The sequence below is a fragment of the Babylonia areolata genome, chromosome 9, assembly GCF_041734735.1.
Source record: "Babylonia areolata isolate BAREFJ2019XMU chromosome 9, ASM4173473v1, whole genome shotgun sequence".
Taxonomy (NCBI): domain Eukaryota; kingdom Metazoa; phylum Mollusca; class Gastropoda; order Neogastropoda; family Buccinidae; genus Babylonia; species Babylonia areolata.
Window position 1 is genome coordinate 27,817,829 of NC_134884.1, and position 19,881 is coordinate 27,837,709.

Here is a 19,881-nt window from a genome sequence, read left to right on the forward strand (position 1 = left end):
AAACGTATGAAACTATCAAGACAGACTGAGACCGCTGAATTTACATTCAGAAGAAAAGGTATTGACCGTCGTGACGGTACGATGAGATCTTATACCGAGACTCAGTTATAGAATAGTCTAATTAATTAGAAGATACTTGTAGTATTCTTTACATCTGACGATAAAACGAGAACCAAGAGTTGGTGAAAAATACATACTCAGCGTTTCAATTAAAACTGACATGCTTAAACGCTGCGGCTTTAGACAGTAATAGAGTCGTTGACTTCTGGAACTCGCTGCTATTTGAATTTTGAACAGCACCATCCGATAACACTTGCAAAAACTGTGACATTCAGCACGGTAAGGAACACATCCAAACGTTTAAGCTTTTGAGAAAAAAAACTTTTCTGGTTGATTTCCAATCTAGGAAAATTCACACATGCAGTTTTCAAAGCCAGAAAACATCAGTAGCATTCAAGTTTACGAGATGATACATTTGTAAGCCCGGCAATTAAGGATTAGGCTTAAGCCAGACCGTTAACTAGCTAAACTGACTAAATAACTAATTACTACTACTACTTTATTACCACCACTACCACTGCTGCAGCAGCAGCCTCGTAATGAAAAGATAGACGCATACGAGGTTTGATTAGTTGCAAACGTATCAGTGATGCAAACCGGCCATATGAAACACTATACCGGCAGGGAACATTCTTCCTGCCAACCATCCTTTAGTGGAACAGCCTCCCGGAGTCAAGTGGACGCAGCACCATCTTTGAAACCATTGAGTCCAGATTGCGGGGCCACTTCCACCCCTGAGTGCCCTTCATCTTTCACTGGGGACAAGGGCCACCTAGCAGTGTCCTCAAATTAACAGCTTTGAAACATGCCCACCATTCCCCCACTACCGTACATTTAAGTGAACAAACATGATTCAAAATAAATTACCGTGTCCGTCTCCTTTCTAAACAGGAAAAACAAATAAAACTTCACGCAGGAAAAAATACCAAAATATGGGTGGCGCTGTAGTCAGTGCAGCGACGCGCTCTCACTCAGTGGGGAGAGCAGCCCGAATTTCACACAGAGAAATCTTTTGAGATAAAAAGAAATACAAATACAAATAAAAGCGTACGCATGACTGAAATAGATGCTACTTTACAGTATCACTGCACAGCATTCAAAACAAGGAAAAAACTAAACTAAAATGAAATGATAATCATAAATGTGGCCGTATAATTACGCATCACAATGTAGTGCAGTATTTAAATGCTTATGTCTTTGAAACGTGTTTTCTGATTCTTTTGATTTTTACTTTTACTTGCAATGTGTGGAGTGAGCGTGTCAGACTTTACAAGTGCCGGACGAAGGCACAATATCTACTGAATACTTATTATCAGTAAATATCATGTATTAGTGTTGATAATTTGTCTTCGTTGTTGATTATACCTGGTCCAGTTTTCCCTTTCGAGACTGATAACAAAGTTACTTCTCATCTGTCTCATGTCGCCTCGTCTCGTCGCCTTCTTGTGACCTCTTTATCTTGTCTTCTCTCATCAGCTTCTCTTTCACTTCAAGTTAAAGAACTGAAAGCCAAAAAGTCAAAACATGCGACTAATCCACGTGCAACACGCTACATTAATCTGCTCAATAACAAAAAAATAAAGAAGAGGAAAAAAGTGGGGGCTGGGGCGGGGAGGGGAGGGGACGGGGGGTCGGGAGGTTCGAGGCCTAGCCACTGGCATGCCTGAGCAACACAGTGAACATCAAATGCCTCAGGACTGAGGGACTAGGAGGGAGACCGTGACAGTTTACATGGAAGATCACTGCTGACCACAGCACTGTTAAACAGGAAGACAAAGTACATTTGTATACATGCTTAACTGCAAGCACTATGCGCACACAAGCCTAAAATAAAAAAAATAAGATGGACTGGACGGAGACACGAAAGACAGAGACATGGAAAGACAACTGAGGCAGATGAAGCTAAAAAGACAACGAAAGGTGTTTTTTTGTTGTTGTTGTTGTTTTTTTGTTTTGTTTCAGTGTAACTTGATAGATAAATAAATAATCCCCCCCCCCCCTGTGTGTGTGTGTGTGTGTGTGTGTGTGTGAGAGAGAGAGAGGAAAATGAGGAAAAGAGGGAAGGGAAGCAATCCGAACACTGCACAATCTCAATCAATCTTTTTGCAGGATCTACATACAATCTACATATGATCAACCATTTCACAATTGGTGCCCACAAAATTCGATTCAGTAAGCAAAGACCGTCGTTGAACGGTGGTCTGGAAATAATCATACATTCAATCTTGCACCATTCATTGATCTTGTGTTTCGAACGCTTAGAATGGAGCCACTTCCTGTTTTCGGTTTCGGGTTCCTGGAAAGGAATGAGGGGTTGCCGTTACTGCAGAACTGTTCGGTGTAGTTATGTACGAATGACAGGGCGCCTGGAAAGATTGAAGTTAGCACCACATACCCTGTGTAAATTGACAATACACCAGTCGGGGGAGTATCGGGCTGACCCCGTTTTCATCCAGCATGGTAAGTGATCTACCACTGAGTCATTTACGACGGATTGCAGTCGCGTATTGTGAATAGTCACTGACATATACGTTGCTGTTCTCTCCGGTTAGGATTTAGCCTTGTGTATCAAGCTGTCATCATGCCTATCTTTAAGTTATTTCTAAATTCTCACGCCAAAAAAGAAAAGAAAAAAGAGTGATGATTACTAGTGATGGTGGTGTTAAAGATACAACTGAAGACGAAGATCATAGTAGACGGCGATGGATATGATATAGGCCTACAACTGCTATTGCTGCTACTATTGCTACTGCTGCTACTGCTACTGCTACTAAATAATGGAGTCTCCCGTCGGACCGACGGACGAGTAGGTAGGCAGGCTTATCTGTCGGTGTGTGTCATATGGGAGAAGAGGCCGATTCTGGATCCGCAGAAATTGAGCCCCACTGCTTCCTTCGCTCACGCTTCTCCATCAGTCGCTTCGTAACTACTACTACTACTGCTTTATAACGATGATGATTAAATATTATGGAACCTACATGAAAATAATTGAAAGTCAGTGAGGTTTTATGAACATAACTGACGGGCTTACTAATTTTTACTTGTTGATAATAACAGAGTAGTACATATATACACGCACAAACAAATGATAGTCACGAACATTCTCTCTCTTTCTCTCTCTATGAGCTTTTACATCCAGCTCAGTCCGGTTTTAGACGAAAGCATTCATGCCACACAGCACTGATAAACATTGTAGATGACTGGCTTACCAACGTCAATAACAATAGATATTGTGGTGTTTTATTCGTTGATTTAAAAAAAAAAGCAAAAAAGCATTTGATGTGATAGACCACAACCTCTTACTTAGACAACTTGAACTATATGGTCAGTCAACCAATTGTCTTAGTTTGCTTAAATCCTATATGGCAAACAGACAACAATGCGTGACAATGAGTACATCAATCTCCGCACCAACAACACTTGATTATGGCATTCCTCAGGGGTCTATTTTAGGCCCTTTACTATTCTCAGTATATAAAAACGACCTACCACTCCATATCAAATCCATGTGCGAACTTTTTGCGGATGATACAACGATCCACACTTCTCATACTGACATTGTCGCTCTTGCAAAAGACTTACAAGAAAGTACTGATGAGCTCGTTAGATACACCGAACTAAACCGCATGTACGTCTCTTCACCCACAAAAAACAAAATGCATGTTAATCACAATCAGACAAAAGAGGCAAAACACTATACATATTTTTCCTTCCATCCAAGTTAAAGGTGAACCTATTGAACAGGTCAGTGATCACAAAGTTCTGGGGATCATAATTGACAACAATCTCACTTGGAATCCTCACATAAATTCCCTTTGCAAAAAGACAGCCCGGAAACCCATCAACTATCCAGAATCAAACATTTCCTTGACCTTCATTCACGGACATTATTTTTTCAAGCACATATCCAGTCTACAATAGATTATGAATCAATACTATGGGATTCTGCAAATGCTAACACCATGAAGCCATTACAGAATCTTCATAAACTGGGGCTCAAGCTGGTACTCCTTAAAAAGACTTCCCTTTAAGACTCAGACTATAAACAAGCGAATAATCTCCCACTAATCCGTAGATTAGAGTACAATAAAGGAATCATGATGCAAAAGATTATGACAGGTAATGCACCACCAACATTAACAGACAAATTTTCTGTAAATTCTTCAAGGAATCCCTCCAAAGTCCATATCCCAGTTCCAAGAATTGACTTGTTCAAACCCAGTCTGGTCTACTCAGGCGCCACCCGATGGAACTCACTCCCAGAAACAATTAAACAACAACATTGCCCAACCACCTTCAAAAAACATTGCCTATCCCACTTTATGCCATAATGTGTCATGTAAATCGTTCGTTTTAATGATACTGTTTGTCAAATGTGTATGGTTGACTGATAACCTCCCTCACCCTCCACCCCCCACTCTGATCTGTATAGCGGTGTGTGTTGTTTCCTTCATTTGGTTCATTTTTCCCCCATACATTTTACTAACACCATACTTGTACCTGTATGCCGTGTGTGTGTGTGTGTGTGTGTGTGTGTGTGTGTGTGTGTGTGTGTGTGTGTGCGTGTGTGTGTGTGTGTGGTTTGTTTGTATGTTTGGTTTTTGTTTGGGTTTTTTTGGGTTTTTTTTGTTTTTTGTTGTTGTTGTTGTTTTTTGTTGTTGTTTTTTTGGGGGGAGGGTTGTTTTGTTTTTGTTTTTTGTTTTGTTTTTGTTTTTTTGTTTTGTTTTATTTTATTTTATTAAATTTTTTTTAAAATTTATCTTCCCTGTTATGTATCTCTACTAACACCATGCTTTCATTTTGTTTTGTATTGTTTAGTGTAGACCCTATTCAGGGCGGGTACTGGATGTAAAAAAGCACACCAGTGCTTATCTATTATCCTCGAAATAAAGAATTTGTCTTGTCTCTAGTCTTTTTGTGTGTGTCTCCGCCCCTGCCCCCCTCTCTCTCACACACACTTACACACACACACACACACACACACACACACACACACACACACACACATACACATCGACAGTAACTCCATGATTAATATAGTTTTATTAGCAAGAAAAGCGCTTGTACAAAGTGAAAGTGACAGTTTTTGTCAAAGTTAAATTGAGAATATTTATGATTTGGTAAAATTAGTCAGAAAAAAACATAGCTAACCGTGACTGCATAATATGATTAATACTACAAGCACGAAACTGAGAAATAAACTGATCGCAGACTATATAATATGATAAAATTGTTAGCAAAAAAACAACAACAAAAAACAAACAAACAAACAAAAAACAAACAAACAAACAAAAAACAAACAAACCCAAACCCAAAACAATTTTACAGTGACAGTTTTTGTCAAAGTCAACAGTGACCACATAATGTGATAATGTTAATGATATATGGATACTTATATAGCGCCTATCCTCGGTCGGAGACCAAGCTCTAAGCGCTTCACATAGTCATCATTTGCACAACTACAGGTAGAGCCGACTGGCATCTGTCGTTCGGCGCTCATCATTCGTTTCCTGTGCCATTCAGTTTGGTTTCAGTCACGCACACATATACAGACATGTAACATTTTACGTGTTTGACCATTTCGTTTTTATCTACTCCGCCACGTAGGCAGACATATTCCGTTTTCGGGGGTTTGCATGTTGGGTAAGTTCTTGTTTCCATAACCCATCGAACGCTGACATGGATTACAGGATCTTTAACGTGCGTACTTGATCTTCTGCGTGCGTATACACACGAATATGGTAAATTATAAGAGAAACACACACACACACACACACACACACACACACACACACACACAAAACAACAACTACTAACAGTGTCCGGTGACAGTTTTTGTCCAAGTACTGATGAGTTCATGAACCATGACTGTTGTCAGTGTGCACACGCATCACCGACACCCTTCATGACCTGACATGGTTCCAGGCTTTCTCCGGAGACAGAACAGGCCGGGGGCCTTCACTTCAGGAACAGCAGAGATTTTATTTCAACCAGTCTCTCGAGTCTCGAGTCATGTGCGGAACTCCACCAAGAACCATCCGTCACCCGCCGACTAATCAGGAGAGGTTCACGCTTTTTGAAAACATGATGAGGTGCGGGGTGAAGAGTACCTGTGCCAAGACCTACCTGGCAATGTACTGGTTGGATATCAGCCAGCCGGAGGGGCGTTTGACCTCCCCGCTCTTTGAGAACAACCCCAGTGGCCACGCAGAGGACCACCTCTTGAGGCACCTGCTTCTGCAGCTGAGCATCATCCACGCGGACAGGCTGAAGGCGGTCACCATCCTACAGAACGCCAGCCCGTGTGCACGGTCAGTGAGTCATGATACTTGTTTTGAAGGAAGATGTTTGAAAGAGAGTGTTGAAGGGGGAGGGAGAAAATAGCACGTGCGTGCGTGCATGTGTGTGTGTGTGTGTGTGTGTGTGTGAAAATGAATTGTTCACAGAGACCGATGTCGAGATGTCTGACATGACTGTATGAACGAAAAGGAATACCCTAGGACTGGATTTTGTACAGGTGTGCTGAGAAGTATCTGTTGACTCTGGGTGACGTGCGACAGAACAGTACCGTAAGAGTGGTCATCGTCTTCTCTTCGTTTCATTGGCTGAAACGGGAGTCGTGTCGCTTGCTGGGCCACAACCATGCGCCCGTGCTCGATTACACTCATCAGCAGAACAGAGGCGGTCTTCTGCGACTTCGGTGAGGACTTGGACATGTATGCGTTAATGGGGCGATCTTCTGTCGGGGCCTTTTCTCTCGACAGTCATATAACACAATGTATGTATGTATATCGTAATGTAGTTCCAGGGCAACCGGCCAATAATCAGTTACTGCGACGGAGGAGCTGGTGTCTTAAGACCATCAAATGTAATCTACTTTATTCAATTGACAGAATCGTTCCATAGCCAGTTATATGGCGCATCGCGTAGTGACCCTGGTTACATACACTGATGTTCAGTCTCTGTCGCTGCTTGCATCTTCCGCTTCCTACGTGTTGTTCTTTCTCATCAGGGGCGGACAGCGGGGACAACTTGAAAGGACTTGACCATGGTACTGCCATGCACTGTCTGAAGGTGGCTATCGAACACACACACTGTGCGATCGCATCGCGGTCAGGGTTTTCAGGCTGTCGGGTGAGACAGCTCAACGCCCGCACCCTATGTGTGTGTGTGTGTGTGTGTGTGTGTGTGACCCGACAACTTGTCAACTTCCTCTCCCGGACCAGCTGTTCATGTCGTTGACTGTCCCTTTAACAACGCAACGTGCATTTATGGGTTTTCGCTCTCGCCGCTGTGGCGTGTCGAGTTACGGAAAACGTGGTTTGTTCGATCGGTTTAATTTACATGAATTTTCTTCTGTTGGTTTTCTCAGTAGACCCTGTATCTCTGTACACACGCTGGCTCCGGCATCCTAGTTACAAAGCCAGCTTTTTTCTTTCCTGCTTGCTTGCTTTATATATATATATATATATATATATATATATATATATATAATGCATTTTTTCACCCCTTGCATAAACTGTTCATGTACATTAGGGTACAAGGGAGATCTTATTCGGTTCCGTGACAGCCGTTTCAGTCTAGTTTTGTTAAATGCTTTCACATACCTGTGTCTGTTCACTTTTTCTGAAAGACACTTTTACAGAACGTATGCAGAATCACCACTTTACATTACAGCGACTGAGTTGCTGTGGTCTCTGATAACAGTTTGGTTTCGTCTGTCCGGCGTCTGCAAGTCAGTGTCACGCCGCAGGTCATGAGCACGACGTCGTTTGTTGCAGAGAGACCGGACTGACGGTACGGACGATTTGCCTGGAGGACTGGAGAATGCTGTGCACGGCTCTCCAGGTTCCATTCCCGCAAGACATCCAGTCCCCGTACCATTACTTCATGTCCCTCCGGGGCCAGGACGACTATCGTCTAAGAGATGACCTGGAGATCGTCCTTTCCTGAGGCTCCCTTACAGTTCTCAGGGAAAAAAAAAAAAGAAAGAAAAAGGTTCGACAGGAAGACAAGAGTGTGTGACTGGTATGCATTCATTGTATTACAGACTTGATTTGCTTGGGTAACATGACAGTTTTAAAGAGGACACCGCCGTGAAAACTGATATTTTGACGTAGCGAAAACATACAAGAAGAAGACACAGTGAAAACTGACAATAGGGAGACACAGTAAAAACTGACAACATGGGGACACAGTGAAAACAGACAACAGGGGGACACAGTGAAAACAGACAACAAGGGGACACAGTGAAAACAGACAACAGGGCGACACAGTAAAAACAGACAACATGGGGACACAGTGAAAACAGACAACAGGGGGACACAGTGAAAACAGACAACATGGGGACACAGTGAAAACAGACAACAGGGGGACACAGTGAAAACAGACAACAGGGGGACACAGTGAAAACAGACAACAAGGGGACACAGTGAAAACAGACAACAAGGGGACACAGTGAAACAGACAACAGGGGGACACAGTGAAAACAGACTACAGGGTGACACAGTGAAAACAGACCACAGGAGGGCACAGTGATAACAGACAACAGGGGGACACAGTGAAAACAGACAACAGGGGGACACAGTGAAACAGACAACAGGGGGACACAGTGAAAACAGACAACAGGGGGACACAGTGAAACAGACAACAGGGGGACACAGTAAAAACAGACAACAGGGTGACACAGTGAAAACAGACCACAGGAGGGCACAGTGATAACAGACAACAGGGTGACACAGTGAAAACAGACAACAGGGGGACACAGTGAAAACAGACAACATGGGGACACAGTGAAAACAGACAACAAGGGGACACAGTGAAAACAGACAACAGGGGGACACATTGAAAACAGACCACAGGAGGGCACAGTGATAACAGACAACAGGGGGACACAGTGAAAACAGACAACAGGGGGACACATTTAAAACAGACAACAGGGGGACACAGTGAAAACAGACAACAAGGGGACACAGTGAAAACAGACAACAGGGGGACACAGTGAAAACAGACAACAGGGGGACACATTTAAAACAGACAACAGGGGGACACAGTGAAAACAGACAACAAGGGGACACAGTGAAAACAGACAACAGGGGGACACAGTGAAAACAGACAACAGGGGGACACAGTAAAAACAGACAACATGGGGACACAGTGAAAACAGACAACAGGGGGACACAGTGAAAACAGACAACAGGGGGACACAGTGAAAACAGACAACAAGGGGACACAGTGAAAACAGACAACAGGGGGACACAGTGAAAACAGACAACAGGGGGACACAGTGAAAACAGACAACAGGGGGACACAGTGAAACAGACAACAGGGGGACACAGTGAAAACAGATAATAGGGAGACACAGTGAAAACAGACAACAGGGGGACACAGTGAAAACAGATAATAGGGAGACACAGTAAAAACAGACAACAGGGGGACACAGTGAAAACAGACAACAGGGGGACACAGTGAAAACAGATAATAGGGAGACACAGTGAAAACAGACAACATGGGGACACAGTGAAAACAGACCACAGGGCGACACAGTGAAAACAGACCACAGGAGGGCACAGTGATAACAGACAACAGGGGGACACAGTGAAAACAGACAACATGGGGACACAGTGAAAACAGACAACATGGAGACACAGTGAAAACAGACAAAATGGGGACACAGTGAAAACAGACCACAGGGCGACACAGTGAAAACAGACCACAGGGCGACACAGTGAAAACAGACCACAGGAGGGCACAGTGATAACAGACAACAGGGGGGCACAGTGAAAACAGACAATAGTAAACTTCAATGCATTCAGAATCATGCAGCCCGACTCATGCTCCGTAAACCCATGCACGAGAGTGCGACATCACTGCTCAGAACACATTTTACAATATTACAATATATCCCCTACAGTAATCAGTTGTTTGTAAGCAGGCATACAGCATATGTTAAGCTGAGTAAAAGAAAGTGTGAGATACATACATGTGGTAAACTGACTGCAGGTTAGTTTGATTTTCAATTTATTTTCCCCCAAGTGAAACAAATACTGAATGCATCATTATTTATTATGTGGAGCTATTTTCTCAATACTATTTACAAATTTTGGCAGCAAACTAAATTAAATGTTTGTAAGCGGACAGAATACAAATATTATGGGATTTATGCTGACTGTAGCTAACTGTGACTATTTTCTCATAGAAATAACAAATATTAACAGTATTAGTGTTTGGTAAACAACTGATTTCAGATAGCATATTAACTTCACTTCCGGTCATAGTTCTAATTTGATTGTCTTTTGACATAGCTTATCATCCATCATAGGTCTGAGTGCAATCAAAGACTTACATGCCTGATTTCACCTTCAGCCCCCTACCTTCACCTGAAATAAACATTAACCAGTAGTTTGTTCTTACAGTGTTTGCCAAATGACTTGTCATTATGTATATCAGTGGGTTTTTTTATTTTTTATTTTTATTTTTATTTTTTATAACACTGTTTGATAACTTACACACCATTGATTAGTATCAGTGTGTTTTGATGTTTTCAGTTTAGTTGTAACTTGTGTTACTTCATATTGGAGAACTGTTAGTTCAACACAAATATTTGCTTACATAATTGATTTCTCCCCCATGGTCTGATTGCAGTTGTAATTTCTTTTCTTCCTTTTCAAATCATAGTTTGGAACTGAAAAATGTTGGAATCTGATTGCATCTGCAGTTATATCAGGCACAGTTTATTGGTATGAAGCTGTGCCACTGATGTGGAGAAGAAAAAAACTGTCACAATTGCATGTACAGGATTCTCACACATCAACACTAATGTAAATGAAAGATGCAACAACCTGAAATTGTAAGGATGACTGGATTTCCAAATATCTTTTAGAGCAATACACACTTCTACTTTATTTTCACCCACACATTATGTGCAAGCACACACACACACACGCACACGCACACGCACACACACCACACCACACCACACACAAAAATACTACTGAACACTGACACAAACACTGCTGAACACACACACACACACCACACCACACCAGCTTCAGCTGAAATAAAACATTTCCCAGCAGTTTGTTCTTACAGAGATTGCCAAATGACTTGTCATTATGTATATCAGTGTTATAATAACACTGTTTGCTAACTTACACACCATTGTATAATGTCAGTGTGTTTTGATGCTTTCAATTGTAACTTGTGTTACTTCCTATTGGAGAACTGTTGGTTCAACACAAATACATGCTTACATAATTGATTTATCCTTAATGATCTGATTGCGATTGTAATTTCTTATTTTTCTTTTCAAACCATTTTGTTTGGAACTGTAAAATGTTGGAATCTGATTGTATCTGCAGTTATAACAGGCACAGTTTATTTTATGAAGCTGTGCAACTGATATGGAGAAGAAAAGAATTGTCACAATTGCATGTACAGGATTATCACACATAAACACTAATGTAAATGAAAGATGCAACAACCAGGTTTGGTTCCAATGTAAAATTCTTCTTAAATAAATTATTACATTTTCTTATATATAGTATATATACACTTTTTGTATCTGATTGTAAACATCAACAGAGGACAAACACACACACACACACACACACACACACACACACACACACATTATATATATATATATATACTCACACATATTCTCTCTCACACTCCCCAGTCAAAAGATCAGTCCACCAACTCTCTCTGTGTCTCTCTGTCTCTGTCTCTCTTTCTATGTGTGTGTGTGTGTGTGTGTGTGTGTGTGTGTGTGTTTAAAACTAGATTTGTTTATTTGTGATTCTGCACGCTATGGCTGTGTCTGGTCACCAAGACAGAAAAATACTGTAGCCAAGTGTCTTTTGCATACCATGTAATGTTTTTGTTATTTCTAGTGTGATAGGAAAAGAATCTTAAAATAAATAAACGAGTTTAAAAAAGAAAGATGAAATAAATGAACAATCAGTCAAGAGTATAAATTGTTATAGTTCATCTTGTCATGTCAAATATTTGGAATGAATGATTAAGTACAAGTAAATTAAGAAGTAAACGCATGAATCATTAAACAAATTATTAAGGACAGACAGACAGTTGGACAGATAGACCTGTTTAATGAATAGTACATTATTAGATAAACAAATATAATGCAGAATATATTCACTGAAGGAAAGGGTAAGTGAAAACTGGATGGCAAAGAAGCAAAATAGTGATAAAATTAAAACAGGTCAACAATTTAGTAGTAAACGAATAAAATGAAATAATGAATAAATGCAGTTTTATGTTTATAAATAGAATGTTGATGACTTATACATGAAGTGAATAAAATGAAATCAGCGAATACATATAAATGAATATATAAGTATGAATTATGATAAATTTATCCAGTTTATCTGCAGTAATTGCATGAATGAATAGACAAGGAAAATGGCATGCTAAACAACACAGATTTTATTTCATTACATTGTTTGAGACAGTTAACAGATGAGAGATCATTTGATTGATGTAACAATTAATATAGTGACTGGTGAGTGACTGAATGATTGATCAAATGATTGATTTTGCAATGAATATCAATATCATGCATGGAAAAGTGACTGAATAATAACTAATAAACAGATGTACTGGACAGGGTGTGCGATGAATAAATTCAAGGAAACGTGGTGATGTGTTTGAAAAAACGTCAAAAGAAAATAAAGAAACAAACAGTATAAAACAACAAAAACATGTTATATCTAAATGTTGCCCCAATTGAAATGTAAACAACAACAACAACAACAACAAAAACAACAACAACAACAACATCATCATCAAAAACAACAACAAAAAACGAAGTTTTTTGTTTTCTTGCTCGGAAAAAGTGGGGGGTATTTTCATGGCAACAGTCAACCATAATTTCCTCTTCAGTATCAACAATAAATTATCGTCAGAGCGACACTGACAGCACGTGACTTTCCAAATAATTATTATGGAGCGTGCTGCGTGATGCCTGGGGAGATTTGTCGCGCGTGTGCGAGCGACACGCCTCGTACAAGTTTCAGGCGTCGGCGCGACAATGTAGCGAGGCATCAAAAAATGATGCGCAGTTGTCGCTGACGCCCCGTGGGCGACGGGCCTTATGCCCATCGCACACGGGGCGTCGAAGCAGCAAGTTTCATGCGACAAGCAGCAAAAACGTGCAGCGCCCCGTGTGCGAGGTATTCATCATGGAATCGGTTGCTATAACAATTTTTTTCAGCAATCTCAAGGTAAATTCAATAAGAATACAGAACATGCACACAAATCGCAGACGAATGAGACAGAAGGAGACACACACACACACACACACACACACACACATAGAGATGAACATTTTGACAAAAACCAACCCTTATAATGCTATTGATATTATTGATGAGCACTGATTGGACAGGAGCAATGATGATTCATGTATAGATCACAGGCAGTTTTAATGTCCCCTATCTTTGGCATGTGCTTTCCAAACTTTCCACTGAAGAACCTGACCAAAATTTCAGTGATAAATCATTTATCAAAATTACAAATTGACTTTGGCTTTATTGCAAAAAAACAACAAAAAACAAAAACAAAAACAAAACCCCCCCAAAAAACACACACTTTGCTGAAGTATTCCAGAAGATTACTTTATCTTATTGTGAAAATTATTGTGATATAGTACAAAAAGTTTTAATTTTTCGCTTTCACGGTTTTTAGGGAAATAGTATTACACCTGTGTGTTCTGGAAAAAAAAACGACATTAGTACCCTTTACCATCATTTGCTTTCCTTTGTACCAGGAAGGAAAAACATGTACATATATATATATATATATATATATATATATATATATATATATATACACACACATATATACACACATATATACACACATATATGCATGGCAGCGTTGTGAATACTTTCGTGCATTGGAATGCACAATGTGTTGATTTCGTTTGGTTTGGGTAAAAAGGGTGGGCGCATTGTGTTATCTCCCTGGAGCTCTCATGTGTTTTGAAACTAAGAAAGGTTGGTAAGATTATTCTCAAGATGGCTGAGAAATTTGATGCACTGGAGCAGCGCCTCGAAATTTTTATTGAAAACACGCGTCAGATCGGTATTGTAGTGAGTGATTTCCAACCACAAGGTCAGAATGTTCTAAATCAAAAATTGTAAGTATGAAATATTGCATTTATGGTATTTTTTCGATAGTTGTGTCCTCGTAATGTCCAGACCCAGTGGAGGTAAATGACAAGTTAGTTTTGTACTTCAAACTTTCTCAGAACTCCCGTTTTTACTATCTTGAAACAACTTGCGGAAGCATCCACATTTCTTCCCCTCCACTCCTCTGTGTGACTGGTTGAGTGGATGTCCATGCCTAATTGTGAACAATGCAAACATGTGCACACCGACACACGTGTGGATGTACACGCACAACCATGCACACACACACACGAACACATGTGTACATTATGGCGAACGCACATGCACTGCAGTCTCATACTAGTCACAAATACTCAGACCCAGCCCTCCACTGACATAGTACCTAGCCCTATCCTCCACTGTCCACATGCACATACGGATATCTTATATTTACACGCACACATACATCTTCATTCACAGTGGTGTACACTTTTTGCGTTGTGTGTCTTGCGCTAGTACACTCACAGACACATAAAACCTAAGATTTAGGCTGGCACTGGGCGTCAATCCTTGATTGATGTGCAGTGAGCAGTCCAGCATCGGTCCCAAATAATTTAGTAACGGATGTAAATTGTAATGTTCATTCAATGAAAGTCTAATCTGTATACATACTTCAGTTCCGGTGTTTCACTTTCAGAGAAATGCGGGCCTTTCTTGAGTCTTGAGTTTGCTTTCACTGCTGTCTGACATGAAACTTTCACTAATAACTGATAGAACTGGTTTTTACAGAAAAGTCCAACCAAAAATATAAAAATTCTCAATCCACAAATTGGTCACCCTCAACACCTCTTCCTGACTCCATATTTACCAAATTTCCCAGCAAAATTACCAACGAACTCTTGCAAATTCTTTTAATTTCTGACAAACTCGCTACAAAATTACCAGATGTAATGATAACTGATGTTCAATGACATTCTCATCAGGATCTCAGAGAAGCACCAAGCTTTTGTATCGATCGAGGTTCGACGCCCAGCTGCTTTGTAAAATTTACAAAGTTTTTTGTCTCTCAGTATCTGAGCAAATCTCATTCCAATTTTAACCTTGTGCTTTAAGGACTTCATTAAAAAAAAGTTTATTTTCTCTTTGGGAATTTCTAAACTTGTCTTACTCTACAGTCTTTGTATCCACTCTGCTTATGAAATTTGCTGTAAATTGTTAATAGTTAGTTATGGCCAATATGTTTGGATTCTTTCATATTTCATGTTCCCATGTTTCTAATATATTGTTCAGTATTCATTGTTTTTAAAGAGCACAGTACCATAGGTTACGTACTTACTGTATCCTGTAAGTGTAAATGTAGTTATGATGATGGTACTTGTAAAAAGGGCAAAATGGATATGGTTCTTTTGAGATTTGAATTAATGGAAACTCCAGTTATAGTTGATATCAAAGAGTGTGTGTAGATCATGATGGGTACTGATACAAGGACAATGTCACTCACTGATTAATTATTTGCCGATGTATTTATTTGTCTTTAACTTTTGCTGCTTTTACTGTGAACTAAGAAGTAATCACAAAAATTGTGTTATGTTTTTGTGTTGCAGGAACAGCATGGTGATGGAGATGCAAGAACTTGATAAGCTGAAAAGTCAGGTTCAAGATGTCAACGTACCCCTGGAAGTCTTTGAGTGAGTAAAGATGACGTGGAATTGTGTTGTCATCAAAGATAAGGATGAAGGATCTTGATGAATCATAATTCCAGTAATGTAAAAAGCAGTCAAGATATTTGCCCACTTCATTGCAGTTCTTTGCTGTACCAGCCCTTTTACTGGGATAAGAAATTACCCAAACTTGTAAGCTTAGAAAGAATGTTTGCGTTAATTTGAAAAAGAAGACAGTGATGAACATTTATCGGATGATAGAAATTAGAATGCGAAGGGAGTTATGAAGAGACAGGCGCAATCAACCAGCAAACAGTGAGTGATGCTGAACAGAGCATTGACTCTGCCCACATGAGTGAGTTGTGCTGACCGAGATAGCAGCAGTGGGAATGACACTCTTGGCACTGTGCTAACACAGGGGCATAGGTAGAAGTAGGGTGATGGGAGGCAGATTGAGGGGAACTGGACAAGTGTAGTGGGTCAGAGGGGGAAGAGGAGGGGGGTGGAGGAGGGGGTGCTGTAGAAGTGTGTGTGAGGAATCAATATAGGGCCAACAAACATACAACATTCTGCTAATTTCAGCTATTTCAATTTCACCTTAACTCTTATTTCCTAGGCAGCAAAAAGTAATAAGGAAACTGATCCAAGATGAATACGGTGACAGTGAATGAGTGGTATTCAGAATGATTGTTGTAAATAATAACAGATGAGGCAAGATGTCACTTTCATCAGTGAGCATATGGACTGTCATTGTTTTCAAACTGTCAAACGCGTGCTAAAGCGGACGTGCACCCTTCCCCCCAATGCCCCACTACAGACGCCACAACACCAACAAGCCCACTCAGAAATAGATTTTTACAACGCATTTAATATATGTAATTATGTAATGGTATGAATGTATTTATATAAAAAAATTAATAATGAAAAAAAAATTTTTTTTAGAAGGAACAAAACAGAAGTACTCTTACTTCCTTCAACAAAGTATCCAAAGGATACTGATGGGTATGGCCGCACAGTCAGTTACTAAAGAAACACTTTAGGTTTACTCGGGGGGGCCCTCATCTCAACCCCACTCCCACCAACATTTAAATGCAGATAACCAACATTAAACACAGGTAAGCATCATTTCAGTCCAACACTTTCTTTCTCACTCTCCACAAGTGAGTATCATGTATATGTGCGAGTATATGAGTGTATGCGAATATGAAGTTGACCAAGTTTCAATTATTATCACACGCACACAAATAAATAAAAATATAGTTACTGAAGCACATATGTCGAGAGTGAAATCTGACCAGGAGTCCTCAGGAGCAGAAAAGAAAAAAAAATTGAAGCACTGAATTGTCTTTCCCTTTTGAACATGCACATATCACTGTCAAACATGAAAAGGTGAAATCCTTGAAGACGCTGGCGGGCTGAAGTAGTGGTCCTCTGAACTGAGTGTCAGTAGCAACGTTGGCGGACCTGTCGCTGGTACCATGAGGTGGATAGTCTAAAAATAGTGTGAGCTGGAACCAGCGGAAGATCCAACGCCACAACAGTTAGAACAGCGTCCAGGAAAACTTCGACCAGACGACAAAAAAAAAAAAGTGCAACCACTGGCCTACGCACAGCAAGTTGTGTGAAAAAACAACTAGAGGTGCCTAACACAGAAACGAAGATACACCGAATGCTGATATTCCCATCTGGCGGATGCTTGGTCATCTACAGAGGGAAAATAGAACAAAAAAAAAACCCAACCAACCAAACAACTGCAGCAGCCAAACGCCGCTCTCCTCACGACCTTCTCCAAGGACACTCTCCCCGATATCCGTTTGACACCTACGTCATTCTACAAATATGTCATACACCAAAACTTTAAGAAAAACGTCACACATAAATTGCGTCACACAAAACATTGTTGCACAACCATGGCACGCCTCTGGCCCTACAACCAGCCACGAAGAGAAACATGCATGATAAAAAGCCTGTGCACACACAACGGTAACACACCCGCCTCAAAAATAAATCCCAGCGGTACACTGCACCCGCCAACTTCACCTGCCAAAAAGGGGACGATACGGATTCAAACCCCCATCTGAACAAAAAAAACAACAAAAAACAAAATACTGCAACCTCTTGGTCGTCCGTTACACAAACCATCTAAAAATTATGGTTACAAAGCTAAATCTTTTTCAGGCGGGAAGGTGGCGTACATTGTAATCCTTGCAGTGATGAAACAGTCAGATTTTGGCATTGGTTGAGGTTGTGATAATACAATGATTAAGCCAGTGATTGCCAATCCATAATGACATTAACAAATACCTAGTTATTTGTATTTATGATTCAGAATGTGTGTGTAGTGGTGTGTGTGTGTATCCAGGAGACTGAAGGACCCACAAGAAAAAAAAAAGTTTGTCCTGTGGCTGTATATATATATATACATGTTTCTGTTCTCTTCCCACATCACAGCTACATTGACCAAGGTCGTAATCCCAACCTGTACACACGGGACTGCCTGGAGAAAGCACTCACAAAGAATGAACTTGTGAAAGGCAAAGTTGACAATCTCAAGGTTAGTCTTCCATTGATGCAGTTGAGCTTGGATGCATGTGATTAAAAAAATTGTATAAGTTAGTACTCGGTTAAAGTAGTTACAAAGTCCTAGCTTTGGGAAAAAAAAAAAAAAGTTGCAATATGAGCACCTCCTCCCTTGTGGCTTCTTCCACATACACACACTTCCCTTTTCCAGAGTGAAAGAGAGAGTACACACACACACACACACAATGGTAAACATTTTCAATCTTTTGTCAGCAAGTGAATATCCTGTTCTGTATTGTCCATGTGTTGTGTGTGGCTTGTTCAGGATTAAAGAGGCTATGCCAGTCTTGAATAAAAGCTAATTTGTGTTTGCACATTTCTTCTGTTTTTGCTGCTGTGTGCACATGTCAAATGATCAGTATAAGGACAGGCCCAGCGCTTCCTTTTTTGAGGAAGTGTCCGGGTTTATTCCAGTGTACCTTTTATTTACCTGTGTGCTAACTGAATCGGTAGCGTAAGCAACACTGACTTGAAGTTGTGTACCTTGTGAATGGAGAGAGTTACCACTCTTTACTATTTGTTAATCCTGATAGTAATCCACTGGTTACTGCAAAACTTAATTTGGGATGACAGTTATGACACAGTAGTAATTGCCATGGATGCATGATCAATATCTGGAGCCATTGAACACTTGGTACATGGCATAATTGTGAAATGTAAATCCCTCCTGTTGAAGTGATATGGAGGTGTAACTTGTACAGAAAATTCATTAGGCTGTAACTTGTACAGAAAATTCATAAGGCCTGTACTTGTGCTTTTGTGAAAACTTGTACAACACTCAGTTATTAACAGTAAAATGATGTGGTGTCTGGATTTCGTGAAGAAATTCAGTGATCAACCAACCCCCACCTCCTTAACCTCACTTTTTTTTTCATTATTGGTTAAGACATCATGTCACAAACTGCGTTTTATAAGGTTTTTTTCTTCTTCTTTTTTATTTTTTTTTTTAGATGTGACTTGAGTTTTGTGTTTACTGAGGTTGAATTTTTTATTTTGTGAGCAGTCCTGACATGGCCTTATGTGGTTAGCTGGATAATAAGAAACAAAGTCATGTTTTCCATTATTTTATTTTTCATCCTTGTGTGAAGGTGATATAAAGGTCTATACGATAGCAGCATAGCTGTGCAAAACTGGTGTCCAGTGAACTGGGAGTGATGTGACATGTGGCGTGGACTTGTGTGCAGAAATTCAAGGCCTTGTTGATGGTGGAGCTGAACAAAGTGTTCCCCAATGAGATGAACATGTACAGAGCCTGGAAGGGCAACGACAGACCCACATAGCCACTATCTGTGCTTGTGTGTGTGCTGGACTATGTGTGGGTGGACATGCGTGTGCTGATGAGTGAGGGAGAGAAAAGTGTGTGGAGAGAGGGTAGGTTGGTTGAACTGAGGGGAAGACATGGTAACATGAACTGTGAATAAAGTGTTGTGAATGTGTACTCTGTTTTT

General features: G+C 40.4%; 2 protein-coding genes across 4 annotated transcripts; both read left to right on the forward strand.

The window, feature by feature from the left end:
• The first annotated feature begins 2,335 nt into the window (after positions 1–2,335).
• LOC143286187 (uncharacterized) lies at positions 2,336–11,595 on the forward strand. Of its 3 annotated transcripts, none has more exons than XM_076593817.1 (4): positions 2,336–2,520; positions 5,939–6,371; positions 6,578–6,760; positions 7,842–11,595. In XM_076593817.1, the coding sequence occupies exons 1-4, from the start codon at positions 2,367–2,369 to the stop codon at positions 8,011–8,013; spliced, it is 942 nt and encodes a 313-aa protein (XP_076449932.1). In that variant the 5' UTR covers positions 2,336–2,366; the 3' UTR covers positions 8,014–11,595. The 3 variants fall into 3 exon arrangements, with proteins under 3 accessions (XP_076449932.1, XP_076449934.1, XP_076449933.1); XM_076593819.1 differs by having other exon boundaries at positions 2,360–2,520; positions 5,986–6,371; XM_076593818.1 differs by lacking the exon at positions 6,578–6,760 and having other exon boundaries at positions 2,362–2,520.
• Positions 11,596–14,077: 2,482 nt separating this feature from the next.
• Positions 14,078–19,871, forward strand: LOC143286190 (mediator of RNA polymerase II transcription subunit 10-like). The gene is made up of 4 exons (XM_076593822.1): positions 14,078–14,221; positions 15,797–15,880; positions 18,305–18,407; positions 19,618–19,871. The coding sequence occupies exons 1-4, from the start codon at positions 14,100–14,102 to the stop codon at positions 19,711–19,713; spliced, it is 405 nt and encodes a 134-aa protein (XP_076449937.1). The 5' UTR covers positions 14,078–14,099; the 3' UTR covers positions 19,714–19,871.
• The last annotated feature ends 10 nt before the right edge of the window (positions 19,872–19,881 follow it).

Excerpts from the sequence above, each read along its gene's own strand:
- LOC143286187 (XM_076593817.1), top strand. The coding sequence starts at position 2,367 with ATGAGGGGTTGCCGTTACTGCAGAACTGTTCGGTGTAGTTATGTACGA. Across the intron at positions 6,372-6,577 it reads AACGCCAGCCCGTGTGCACG|GTGTGCTGAGAAGTATCTGT; the intron begins GTCAGTGAGTCA and ends GATTTTGTACAG. Across the intron at positions 6,761-7,841 it reads GGCGGTCTTCTGCGACTTCG|AGAGACCGGACTGACGGTAC; the intron begins GTGAGGACTTGG and ends CGTTTGTTGCAG.
- LOC143286190 (XM_076593822.1), top strand. The coding sequence starts at position 14,100 with ATGGCTGAGAAATTTGATGCACTGGAGCAGCGCCTCGAAATTTTTATT. Across the intron at positions 15,881-18,304 it reads GTACCCCTGGAAGTCTTTGA|CTACATTGACCAAGGTCGTA; the intron begins GTGAGTAAAGAT and ends CCCACATCACAG. Across the intron at positions 18,408-19,617 it reads GCAAAGTTGACAATCTCAAG|AAATTCAAGGCCTTGTTGAT; the intron begins GTTAGTCTTCCA and ends ACTTGTGTGCAG.